Genomic DNA, 12,337 nt, shown 5'->3' with positions numbered 1-12,337 from the left:
AGAGGTGTTCCATCCCCCTGATCATTTTCGTGGCCCTCTTCTGGACCCGCTCCAACAGGTCCGTGTTAATACAAGCATGTCACTATACCATTGCCCGAGGTCTAGTTTACAAACCTCACATCTACTGAAGAACAGAGCAAAGTAATGTATTTCAAAGTATAAATTACTCTCTGCTACATTAAAAACAAACACACACACACATAATGTATGCACTTCTCCCCCACCCCTCACCTCAACATGCACATGACATATCCTCCTTTTGCAAGACTGATAAAAACCCCACTCCACCGACAGTTACCTGCATATATCCAGTTTCGGCTGTTTTTACAGCTGTGTCAACCAGACCTTCTCGACCAGCCATTGTATGAAAAAAAAATTCAGTGGGAGTCAACCCAGAATAGAAGCTATTAGCGACAAAGCCTTTTGCTGCTGGAAGCTACGGAGAAGAGTGGGGGGAAAAAAAGGTTAAAATGCAATGTACATTCTGTATGCATGTTACAGAAAAACACATTGTATGTCATCTAAATTCTTTCAGATAGGTAGCCAATACATACACAAACAGAGCAATCGTCTCAGCTGCATTTAGCTTTGAAGTTCAATGTATTTTAGATCTGAATAAAGACTTCAAAACCCTTGCCTAGTTCTTCCAAACTAATCTATTAGACTTTCTTCCTCCTCCTACAAGCCTTGTCATGCTTCTAGCCATTCCTTGCAAACACTACACCAACTTCTAACACTTCGGCCTCCCTTAAAGTTGCCAAAATTGAAAAGGCGATAAGAACGTTCATTTTGCAATAGTATAGCAAAGGTATTTGCAGTGCTGAAGACTAAGGAATCCAGAAAAAAATATGACTGGAGGTATGTACGTAACAAATTCTTTCGATTGGTTTGCTCTCACCTCTGAGAAGAGTTCTTGCCAATGAACTTTATGCAGGCATCCCTTTAAGTCAAATAACACCAAACGGCCTCCGTGATCACATAGAACAATGTATAGGCTACAAAGAGGTTAATCTTAGAAGATCACTTTTTGTTGTTATTTAACAGGTAGTGCTTTCTAAAGCAGTAAAAAGCTAGAGTTAAATTTTAACTTTTACCTTCTCATCTAATCCATGAAGTATTTTCTCTTCTTTGACTTATTCGGAATAGAAAAGATTTTACGTTACAGAACTCTGAAGTTGAAATTTAGGCATTTAGTAACAAACGCAAGTGTCATGGCTACCATCTGACACTTGAGTTACCTGACTAACACACTACAAGATCGACGGCTGGTACCTAGAACCTTCTCTGCTGATCATTAGATTTCAGATAGCAGTAAAAAAAAAAAAAAAAAAAAGAATCTCAGTGAATTGTATTAACAAGCGCATGAGACTCCTTATTGCTTCATGTATAACAGAACTCAAACATGGAACATTCAGAGCAGCCCATGATATCTATCCTAGTGGAAAAAGAAAAAAACAGACTCCAGAATGGTTTATCTGGCATGTTTCACCTGTCTAAAGATACCAACACACACCCAGCAGTTGTCCTGAAAAGCCTTAGTGCAGTGAAACAGAACGCAAGAGTGAAACATTAACAAATTATTTTTAAGACTCTCAAGAGAATCAAAAATGTATCATCAGACTCACTTCAATTTTACTAAATTAGAAAGGTCTAAGCAAGGCTTAGCTGTAAAAATTCAAGCTAGCTAGACATCCCATGGCAATTCACACCACTGCTGTTAACTCCCAAATCACATTCAAAACATTTTACATTCACCATATGTGATCCTTCACCATGTCATGACAATACATCCTATCATGCGTCCTTCTTAAATTGGTTGAAGGCAACCTGTTTCACTTTTCTTTACAGTGTCTTGTAAACATACAGAATTACCTTAGAATGCTTCTCAAAGTGAGGCAAGGATCTGTTCTCAAACCCATCAGGAACTCGGGACCCACTGATAGCCTGCTGACCTACACAAGCAATCATCTGGGATATATTAATGAAAGAGCCTGAAAAGAAAGAAAGAAAAAAATCTCACTCACAAATGAGGAATATCACTGCTCCTCTGATGAGCTATCTTCACTTCCACGAAGATCTATTATTTAGCTTCATAATTCTTGACAAACGCACTTAAAGTTACAACAGTTAACTGCAAAGTTACAACAACTTTAACAACTGTTAAAGTTGCAACAGTTAAAGAAGCCTTTCTGTTACTTGTCCTGTTCATTTCAGCATTTATGCAGAGACTGACAACTAAGTTAGTCTATGATATAGCCAACAACTCCTTTCAAAATGTTTTTCTTTGGGTCATAGACATTCATGCCACCACTGTTCGGCTACAGACCTTAAATTACCCTGTTTTGTATTATGGATTGTTTTGTACAACCCATGATCCTAACCTGCATATTTCGCTTCACAATTTCTTCAATAAACGTATTTTAACAATATTTTTCATGAAGGGTTCCGTGTCTACCAAGATTCCTAGAACAAATTAAGTCCCAGAGAATTAAGTCACTAACTCAGAAGTTTTATTTGCTGAACATGTTTGCAAACAATGCCCCCCCCCATTATACACTTAATATATCCTTCTTCTTAGATTTCAGTATTTCTTTAGAAATACAAAATGTCACCGTGAGGCTTTCCACAATTTATTAGAGACAGATAAATAAAGGCAAAGGGTTAAGTGATTTCTTCAAATTCTCACAGAAAATAAAGGAAAGCTCAGATAAGGATTTGAGTATAAAACAAGTATTTACTACACAGGTGGTCCTTCAGAAACAATGCAGTGAAGATAGCCGAAATGTTAGTTCCAATTCTTAATATGTCATTTCCAGTTGATTTTTGTTTGTGATATGGACACTTGAAGTCAGAAATGCAACTGAAAACTTTTTACTGACAAATTACTTCAAGTCTTAAGAACATCTAAAGTTCCAATGGGTGTTTTTCAACTTGCACTAAAAATTTAAAGATACAAAACCTAGCACATCAGCTTGATTTTAATTAACTGTACCCAACCTGTACTTACTGAGAAGAGTCACTTCAAATCTATACGACATGAATTTACTACTTGAACAACTGACTGTATAAAACAAGCTATAAAGACAGAACAAGTAATTTTGAGAACAGTGATGGAGCGAGCAATCTAATTCCAAAGTTTAGCTATCCCTACCTTTAGAACCACAGAGCGCCATGATAAGGGGACTGTTGCTCTTGTCCAGTTCTCTGAGACAGGCACTGCCAGCGTGATCTCTGATAACAGAGAGTTCTTTAAGGATTAAGGCCTGAAATCCAAGATTTCAGAGATTCAGCATTCATTAAAAATACCATACACAAACAGTTCTCTTATAATTTGCCAGTAATACCTTCAGTAGTCAAATGGAATTCAAAATACAACAAAGAGAAAGAAACCTAGATGTTGCTTTGGGTAAAATAAGTTTAATTTTTAACTTGCATAACGTTCCAGTTTGCTGCACAAAAAGTCTTTGGTGGGATAAGACAGGAGTAGCCAGGGTACATGACAACCTCTTTTGTCAGCAGCACCAGCTTAAGCTAAACTGAGCACTGAACTAAGCTCTAAGTCTCACTGCGCTATGTGAAAGATTACCACAAAAAAACCAAAAAGTTTTTTGGGACTGCTTTCAGAGAGTACAATGCTGATATCTCCAATTGTTAAGAACACAACAAATGTATCAAAAAAACACTTCTTGGACATACACAGGTATCTGAAAAGAGGAAGAGTGGAAAAGGCTGCAAGACACTTCTTTCAGAGTGCCACTTCAAACTGGACAACTGTGGCAGTACTTCATCATAGGGTGGATTTTCTGGTTGGTTTTTTGTTGGCGTGTTTTTTTTTCTTTCTACTTTTTTTTTAAAGGTAAAAACTAGATATTGACTAGCCAAGAAAACAAATGTATAAAACCATTAAAGGCAATGAAAAGTGTTCTTCAGCTGACTTCATTAAGTCCCTGTCCATAAGCTTTTGGGCAACATCCATTGCTCTTCATCACAATTTCCACAGAAAAAAGAAAAAACCCAGCATAACCAAGAAGGGGCAAGACAACACTTGCATATAAACAGAACTGTAACTAAAGGAAAGTTTTGCTTCTTGGATTAGGTCCTTTGCTGCTACTGTTATTAACTTAGCAAATATTGCTAAATGTAATTAACCCCATTCCAATTACCTGTCTAGTTTTATCCTCTTGTATGTCACCCCAATGTATCCAGCCAGGCGGGAGGATCTCAGTTGTTTAGTATTTAGATGCATACAAGCATCTTTAGATACGTATTTTAGATGCATACAAGCATCTAAATGTTAAGCCTAGACAGACTCAGTTAAAGTTGCGTACCTAGGGACCCTATTTGCTCGTATTTTTAGGTTTCAGAAGACAACTTTGAACTTCACAATTTACATTAATATATTCATAAAGTCACTACTCTAAATATATAGTGATTTAAATTAAAAATTTTACCTCTAGTGTCTCTTCTGCAGTACAACCAGGCTGCTGCTGTAGCTTGCCGGTGTTCAGAGCTTCAATATACTCATCACATTTCTTATAGCCAGCATTCAGGAGCTCATACTTAGCTTTTAGCAGGCCCTGCCCAGGGGTTACATCACCAATTCCAATTGAAAAGCCGCGATTAGCTAATATTTAAAAAAAAATAAAATAAAAAAAAAAATCGTATTTATAGTGCAATCTCATATAGAGAAAACAAATTAAAACCAGGAAATATTATCATCAGGAACTTTCTTTTTTCCTCCCATCATGTGACCATCATAAGCACTTCAGAAACACAAATCAGTTGTTTCACTGTTTCTGTCAGCTTCACAACTAGCTTATTTTTTTAAACATAGAACATGATATTTGAAGCAAAAATCTTGCTTGATTGCTCTGTATTTCTGCTTTAAGATACTAATTTACAACGAAATGTACTTCCCCCGTTACTTACAAAGATAGACAGGAGCAAGTCTGGCTAGTCGTGACATGGCATCTGCAGCTTCTACCTGTCCCCAGTCTCTCAGCAAGATGTAGAAGATGTTGTTTTTAGATCCTGAACCCAAGGTTCCTTTGTCCATGCTGCCACTCATTAACTCACTGTTTTGAATTGTGACATCTAGAAATAAAAAGGCAAAAAGAATTCATCGTTTTTCTAAAACATTACCTAAACTCTAGTGATCAGTTATGGAGTAGGTTTTTCAATAAAAGCTCTATTCATGAAAAGAACAAAACCCAAAAGCATACATTTAATGTATCTGTAGAAGCGCATGAGTAAGTATGTAAGGGGAACAGCCTACAACCTGACCTTACCAACTTCAGCTAGAATTTATTTCCCTTCCTCCTTAGAAAGGCAACTGTATCCAATTTAAGACTTGTGAGAAACATTGTGAATAATCCTTTTTGTTAAAAATCTAAAAACTTCACTTCATTAATCAGAATAAAGTCTTCAAATCAATCTTATCTGTCCAGAAATAAAGTCCTCAATCATGCATAATACAACAAAGTTATTTATCTATTTATAAAGTAGAGCAACAAAAAATCAGCAGTCAAGTTACAGTTCTCTTATTCAAAGATTCTGATATTCCTTTCAACTCAATCACCTCTGGAGGCACAGCTTACATTTAAGACACGCTGGACTCAGATGTCTCTAATGACAAGCATATCATAAAGACATCCGTCTTGCCTGTAGGCCTGTACACAATTCCTCTTTTAGATGACTTCCTTTTGCTTCATCAGGAACCTTCCATTTCAGGCACTGAATCTTCCTTATAAGCTTTAGCCTTCAAGCAATTAAAGAGTATCTTCTGTACATGAACTTTAGATATATTTTCAATGAGAGCAGTACAATATATGTTCATCCTCAACTCCATTATGCATCTTTCAAAGAAGAACCGGCATATGTAGATGGATCCAATTTAAATCATTTTATGCAGAACGCTGTAGGTGTTTGCACACTGCACTCTGCTCAACATTTTCAATGTGAATTTAGGTAATCATATTCTTGAACCAGAAGTCACTGCTCTATTACTTATTACATACAATCAAAATATGATACCAGGATTTCTTGAGACTTTGGAGAATTTGCAGAGAACTTTCCGAAGAGAATTCGTGTTGCTTCAGAAATGAAGGTTTTTTTTCAGAGAACTGAACAGAGCCACCAATGAAATCCAAAAGTTTTCCGCATCATCTGCTACTGTCAAACTCAGAAAATGGAAATTCTTCCCTTACTTCCTCAAATGAAAAGACTGCGGAGCGAAGACGATGGCCTATATTCACACGAGTGTGAACAGGATTGCTTTGTTGCCTTTCACCCCACATTCCTTAGAGGCTGAAAAAAAATTGTGCCACCATGTTTATAACCAGCTTCACAACCACAGAGTGGTCCTATCTTCTAAAGAAATCGGTCAGAGTCCGGTGTAGAGTGGATTTGAGTCCTAACTGGTAAATTCTTTCTCACATCAACATTACATGACAGAATTACTGTAAATCAATGGTTCCTCAATTCACGCTTTGGGCAGCAATGAGCCAAGCTCATCCTGCCTGCTCAAGGTCTTTTCCAGCTGTTACCACACGAATGTTAAATTAATAACAAGCAAAGCCTTGCTCACCTCCTACAGCCTCTTCAACCCTGGTGCTCTGGATTCCATCTGCCACTCCGACTTCCCTAACTGGAAGGCTACAGATGGTTTGATATCCTAGGAATTCCTGTCTTCCCTACGTATCCTAGCTCCTTTCACTGTTTGACTTCTAATCCCTGTATCGCTACCCCCACTTAAGATATTAAATTTTTCCATTTGCCCTCTGCACAACCGCTTCCTAAGCTTCTTTGCTTTTCTCTCTCTCCCACCTTCAAATACTACGTTAGTATCACGACAAGCCTAGCATCATACAAAAGAAATTTTATTACAAGAAAACACGCCAGTCTTTTCTTTGGTGTTCAGCATGACTTCCGCTTTTGAGAAAAACTGCGTAATTTTATTTTTCATTTCAAGAACACTTATGTGAAGTACTGCTTTAACTCCCACAGTGAGCTCAACAGCAACAAACTCAACAACACCATAGCTCCGATTTCTTTGAAGACTTCCAAAACACAGCTTTAGAAGCGTCACTCACAAGAATCATTGTAACACAGGTCTTCCCCTTTGCCACAATACTGTTTGCCCTTGGTTCGTAGATTGGCTTTTACAGGACAATCATCACTGGGTTTGAGAATGAGGCTGAAAACCTGTTTTCCTGTCCAGAGTGTTACAGGCTTAGAGAAACAAAAGGACAAGAATTAGGATTACAGAGTTAATGCTACAACTACAGTAAAAGAGCAAGCAAGATTTTAATTGTAAAATTGGTTTCTATACAGAACCTTTCTATACTGAACTATACTTGTAGAAGTGCATAGTAGCATTCCTTTGAATAGGGAAGCATTATGCACTTTTATAGATATAAAAATGCTGGCTGCTGAATGGTTATCCTTCACATAAGGGTATGCGCATCCATTTAGAGAAACATGCTCTGTTGCTCCCTCTTTCTGTCAGGTTTCCCTTTCTGATTAGAAAAGGAAAAAAAACCAAAAAAGATGCTGCTGTCATTTCATTTCCCAAAGAGGTTACAGCATTTATAATTCCTTCTTTACAGAGTGCCTTTGGTTTAAATTTTTAGGAGGTTAAAGATTCGTATAATTACGTACTCCCCTCAGCTGTAGTTAAATGCAAGTAACTGTCACAGCTAGCACTAAAATTATTCATTTGGAGTGACAGAAGCAGTCAAACAATCACTGCTCGTAGCTATTAGCAAAAGTTCATATAAATTCATAAAATTCACGTTAGATACTGCCCATAAATGCTCTGACCTTGCTTTAAATTAGTATTATTCACTGGTATTTCAATTTCACTTTCTGAATTTCCCTAATATTACACTTATTGTTTTGAAATTAAATAAAGGGTATGGAAAAAAAAAGTATACGCTCATACTTAGTATTTAACAAATTTGACAGTGTACCAAACTCTCTTCAAACAATACTGTTTGCCTCAAATACAAAATTAATCAAATACAGACGCCCTTAAATGTATGCGAATGAAGGCGTAACAGACCCTAATCTAATAAATGATACTATAGCTCTCTTCCAAGTTTGTGACAAATACACAAATACTCCGCCCTTCATAATAAATATTTTGTGTACATGAGGTAACAGCAACCAAAAAAAACCCGAAACAACCCCCAAACAAAAAACATAACAAAACAAAAATCACATAGCACTCATCCTCTTTAATCTTTAACACATTGCCAGGTTAACAACTAAAGCATACTGTTTCCCAGGTTTAACATCTCCTAAATTTAGGATACCGAAACCTAGACCTGTTGAGCATTTCAGGACGTTACTTGAGGGCACCCAAGGAATAACATCGTTTTACCACTTTTATTTCCCGTATTAGCCTGCACAGCCAGTAACAGTGAGGTTACGACGAACGATGTATCTTCTGCTGACCATCAACAGCCAAGTGGTCTGTCTCAGTAGCAGGATAGTAGCAAAGCTATGTTTGAACCCTGAAGGAACCCTGCCTCTGGACTGCGCCGTCCAAGGCTGACTCTGTTCAGCATCAGGAACCATCAAACAACTTCTGCACAGCTTTGACCCTGAAATCTGATCCTTGCACTTTACACTTTACAAACACAAAAACTCATACAAAACTAACGTCAGAGAAAACAAGAACTGCCTCTGCTGAGAACATCGCCATGGGTCAAGAACACACAAGAGAGAAAGTCGTAGTAACATTTAAAAAAATAGTTTGACACACCTTCAGAATTGCTGGAGGTGGAAGGCGAACTTTAATCTTTTCATCTTTGCCAACCAGGATAGAAGCAATAATTTGACAGGCTTTGGCTCGATCAAAAAAGGTATCTTTCAATGTAAGAAGATAGGCACCTAGAATGTAAAAAATTATTAATATGACAGACAAAAAGGAGATTAAATTTAAAAGCTATTGCATATTCAGTATCAATGACTTCATTCTAATATTAGTTACCTACCTACTATGCAAAATGACAATAGTTTAGACAGCTTCAGTTGTAAATCCCTTCCAGAATTTTTTTTTTTTAATTGCTCCACACTCAAATTTTAAAAATTAAAACCAGTGCATTTCTATAATCTATTCTCCCTCTCAGACTCTATCCCATAGGTACAAATAAGGCCTTGGCATTAATCTTTGTACACTTGCTTACTTATATCCATTGGACATTTCCAAAGAATTAAGGAAACTTGAAAGTACTTACTGTAGCTTAAAACTAATTTTTGACTAATCAATTCAACTCCTCTACCATAATCGTAAGCCGTTTACATTGTCTACCTAATGCATACAAAAATCCCAAACATTCATTGTCTCTGCTGGAGAAACATGGCAAAACATACGCAAAGGTAATAATAATTGCACCTACAAAGGTAGACAGTATCAGAAGAGATTCTGAGGACATCATTACATTTCAGACTAAGAATGGCCTTACTTTCCTGATGTCCCTTGGACTTGTGAAAGGAGAAATTTTTCAATTAATACAGAAAAGTTCTGGGAAAGAGGGAAGTCATTCTGAAGGAACAACTGTTAAATCACACAGCTCTAAAGTAACCTTATATACACACACCTGTGAGGAAATCTTGAATAGCAGCGATGAGAGGTTCTCCATTTCTTGGTGTTACCAAGTTTGCTTTGGTCTGTACGATACAAGAAACAAAAAAATTACGCATTTGAAGACACTGATATTTCATTTGTTATTCAGAAGGAAACTTACCATTTAAGACAGTTATTTTAGCAAAAATGGTAAAAGCTTATTCTAAATCAAAGTACAGCTGTCTTCAAAAAGGTAGAAAAAATAAGCTAGAAGTTTCAGTTCACTACAGTTCATGCAAATCTATTGACAGTTAAGGAATAATTTGAGAATAATTACTGGAAATAACATATTCTGTTTCCAAAGCAGAAGTTGCAGTCAACTTGATGTGTCTGGTAGGTTACTGTTCAAACGGGACAGGGTAGGGAAGACAAGCTAGCTTTGAGAATCTGAGCAGGGACAAAAGAGGTTATGCTCACTACAGGGAGCTAGTGAAGTATTTCAAGTTGCGTGGTCCCTACTGATATGCAACAATCAAGCTAGCCACTTCCACTAGCCCCATTTTCTTATGCCTTACTCAGACTACTGCTCCAGTTAATCACCCCCCACCTATGCAGCACAGTTTTGCCTGAACATAGGCCCACACAAACCTAAATCACACACTTTGCGGGGGGGAATTTTCTTTTTAAGCTCCCAAATGAGTTCAGCAAGCCAATACACCCCGCAGCCAACAGTTGTGTTGGTACATCTGCAGTAGCAGTGGCATTCAGTCACCCTAAAGGAGCAATGTACTGGAAAATCCTCAGATTGTCGATACTGACTCTAACACCACAGATCAATGCCTGCAACCATCAGATCCCTCTTTATCTACCCTTCCTTCTCCCTTTTTTCCCCCTGCCCTAAGAGCCTACTGTCTCCTGCCTCCTCTGGTAAACTGCCTTCTCCGGTACAAGCACACCATTGCTGCCCCATTTCCAATTGGTCTGACCACCTGCAGTTGCTGGGCTGTCAGACCAGAAAGCAAAGTATGTATCTGTTTGGTAACAGAGCCACCCTATTTTGGTAGCAATCACTAAGGACAGTCAGGCAGAAAAATATCGATGACATCTACTTACTTAAAACCAATGAATTTTCCATGGATGCTAAATATCAGTCTATTAGACTACCATTGCGTAACAGTCCTAATTTATTCTAAAATCCCTTTTGCAGAGTTTTCAGGCAGCTTCACAGTCACACATTATCCATACCCAGGAATCTTGATAATATTTCACATGCAAGTTAAGAAATATGGGGCTCAGTCCATCTGTCACTTGCAAAATCCCAACCCCACCATTATCAACATACCCCCATTAAAACAAGTGCTTCTGCTTTTGCTTCTTCTGTCTGAGGAAGGTGAAGGTTCATCTCATCTCCATCAAAGTCTGCATTGTACGGTGTACAGACACATTCATTAAATCTGAACGTCCTATGAGGTTTTACTCTAGCCTGCAAAAAAAAAAAAAAAAAAGTGATGCACATGCAGTCGAGCATGCTAAAAGATGAAATGCCATGCCCAAGCGCTTCCTTCTAGGCTTTATCCTCTCTTTTTATTACAGACATGAGTCAAAATTTCTAATTATAGGATTTAACTCAACCAGGAACTGACAGAAATTGTACTCGGGTTATATTATACAAATGTAGCTAATAACTTCCATTATTAAGAATTTATACAAAGCACAGAAAACAGCATGCTTCGTAGAGATCACATCAACTCTACAAAAATTAAATGCTTACGCAAGAACAGATACCGAGGTCAATTACGGCTCTTAACAGAATTGTCCAGACAGCATACTGCCTAGTTACACATCAATTCCCATGCACAACTGCACTGGGTTCATGCCCGTCCCCACGCAGTAATTCAGAAGCAGCTGTTTACTTTTGTGTGTGCAAGAGATAAATATCAACAAAGGTAAACCACCTAATATTCAGGGATGCACTACCTGCATGTTAGGCTGTGTGTGCACTTACAATGTGAGCCATGATGCTCAGCTTATGAAGAGAGGGCTGTCGATTGAACAGCACTATGTCACCATCTATAAGATGTCGCTCCACGATATCACCGAACTTCAGCTCCTGGGCCATCTTTTCCCGGTTTCCGTATTTCAAAAACCTTAGAATCACAGAATCATAGAATCATTGAGGTTGGAAAAGACCTCTAAGATCATATAGTAACACATAACAAAGGAGTCAGAAGAAATAAAGTCAGAAAGATGTAAAGACAACTGAAAATAAATTCTGTGTTTATAATGCAAGTTCTTCCATTAAATGTTGGAGTATTTGTATTACAATAATGAGAAGACAAAACTGGTGTGGATTGCATCATTAAACATCAGGCCTGCTGCTCTTTTAAATAGTAAATGTATTTGTGACATTAGTTAACAAATCTAGTGTTACTAGTAAAACAAGTAAGAAAAAAGTCTACTTATAAAAACAAAGAATTTGCTTCAATTGTATCAGGGAGTATAGGGATTTTCACTCATATACTATGACTTCTTACTACCCATAAACTGACTGCAGATTAGCTCTCCCATGAAAACAGCCAGTACAACGTGCCCGGAACTGCCTGTTTTCATTTATCTCTGTACTACACCCTGTATTCCAAATACGAGAGACTTGGTCATTAAAAAAAAAGAAAAAAAGACAAACCTAATTGCAGTTCACTATCATCAGTATGTACACTTAAGCTTAAATCCAACAGATTATCTAAAAAGAAATTGTACACTAAACCC

The 12,337-nt window shown here is 37.5% G+C and overlaps 1 protein-coding gene across 1 annotated transcript in view; it reads right to left on the bottom strand.

The window, feature by feature from the left end:
• The window catches only part of POLR3A (RNA polymerase III subunit A), a 37,760-nt gene that overhangs the window by 18,736 nt on the left and 6,687 nt on the right, over nucleotides 1–12,337 (bottom strand). The window contains exons 9-18 of the mRNA XM_009277974.2: nucleotides 11,577–11,718; nucleotides 10,914–11,054; nucleotides 9,606–9,675; nucleotides 8,768–8,895; nucleotides 7,092–7,230; nucleotides 4,930–5,094; nucleotides 4,452–4,624; nucleotides 3,152–3,263; nucleotides 1,873–1,991; nucleotides 299–436 (exon numbers count right to left, since the gene is read on the bottom strand). Coding sequence (XP_009276249.2) covers nucleotides 299–436; nucleotides 1,873–1,991; nucleotides 3,152–3,263; nucleotides 4,452–4,624; nucleotides 4,930–5,094; nucleotides 7,092–7,230; nucleotides 8,768–8,895; nucleotides 9,606–9,675; nucleotides 10,914–11,054; nucleotides 11,577–11,718 — 1,327 coding nt within the window. The remainder of the gene's footprint in view (nucleotides 1–298; nucleotides 437–1,872; nucleotides 1,992–3,151; nucleotides 3,264–4,451; nucleotides 4,625–4,929; nucleotides 5,095–7,091; nucleotides 7,231–8,767; nucleotides 8,896–9,605; nucleotides 9,676–10,913; nucleotides 11,055–11,576; nucleotides 11,719–12,337) is intronic.

The sequence above is a fragment of the Aptenodytes forsteri genome, unplaced genomic scaffold (assembly GCF_000699145.1).
Source record: "Aptenodytes forsteri isolate BGI_AS27 unplaced genomic scaffold, ASM69914v1 Scaffold15, whole genome shotgun sequence".
In the NCBI taxonomy this organism is placed as follows: domain Eukaryota; kingdom Metazoa; phylum Chordata; class Aves; order Sphenisciformes; family Spheniscidae; genus Aptenodytes; species Aptenodytes forsteri.
Note: the sequence above shows the minus strand (reverse complement) of the source record. Positions and strands in the feature narration are given on the sequence as shown.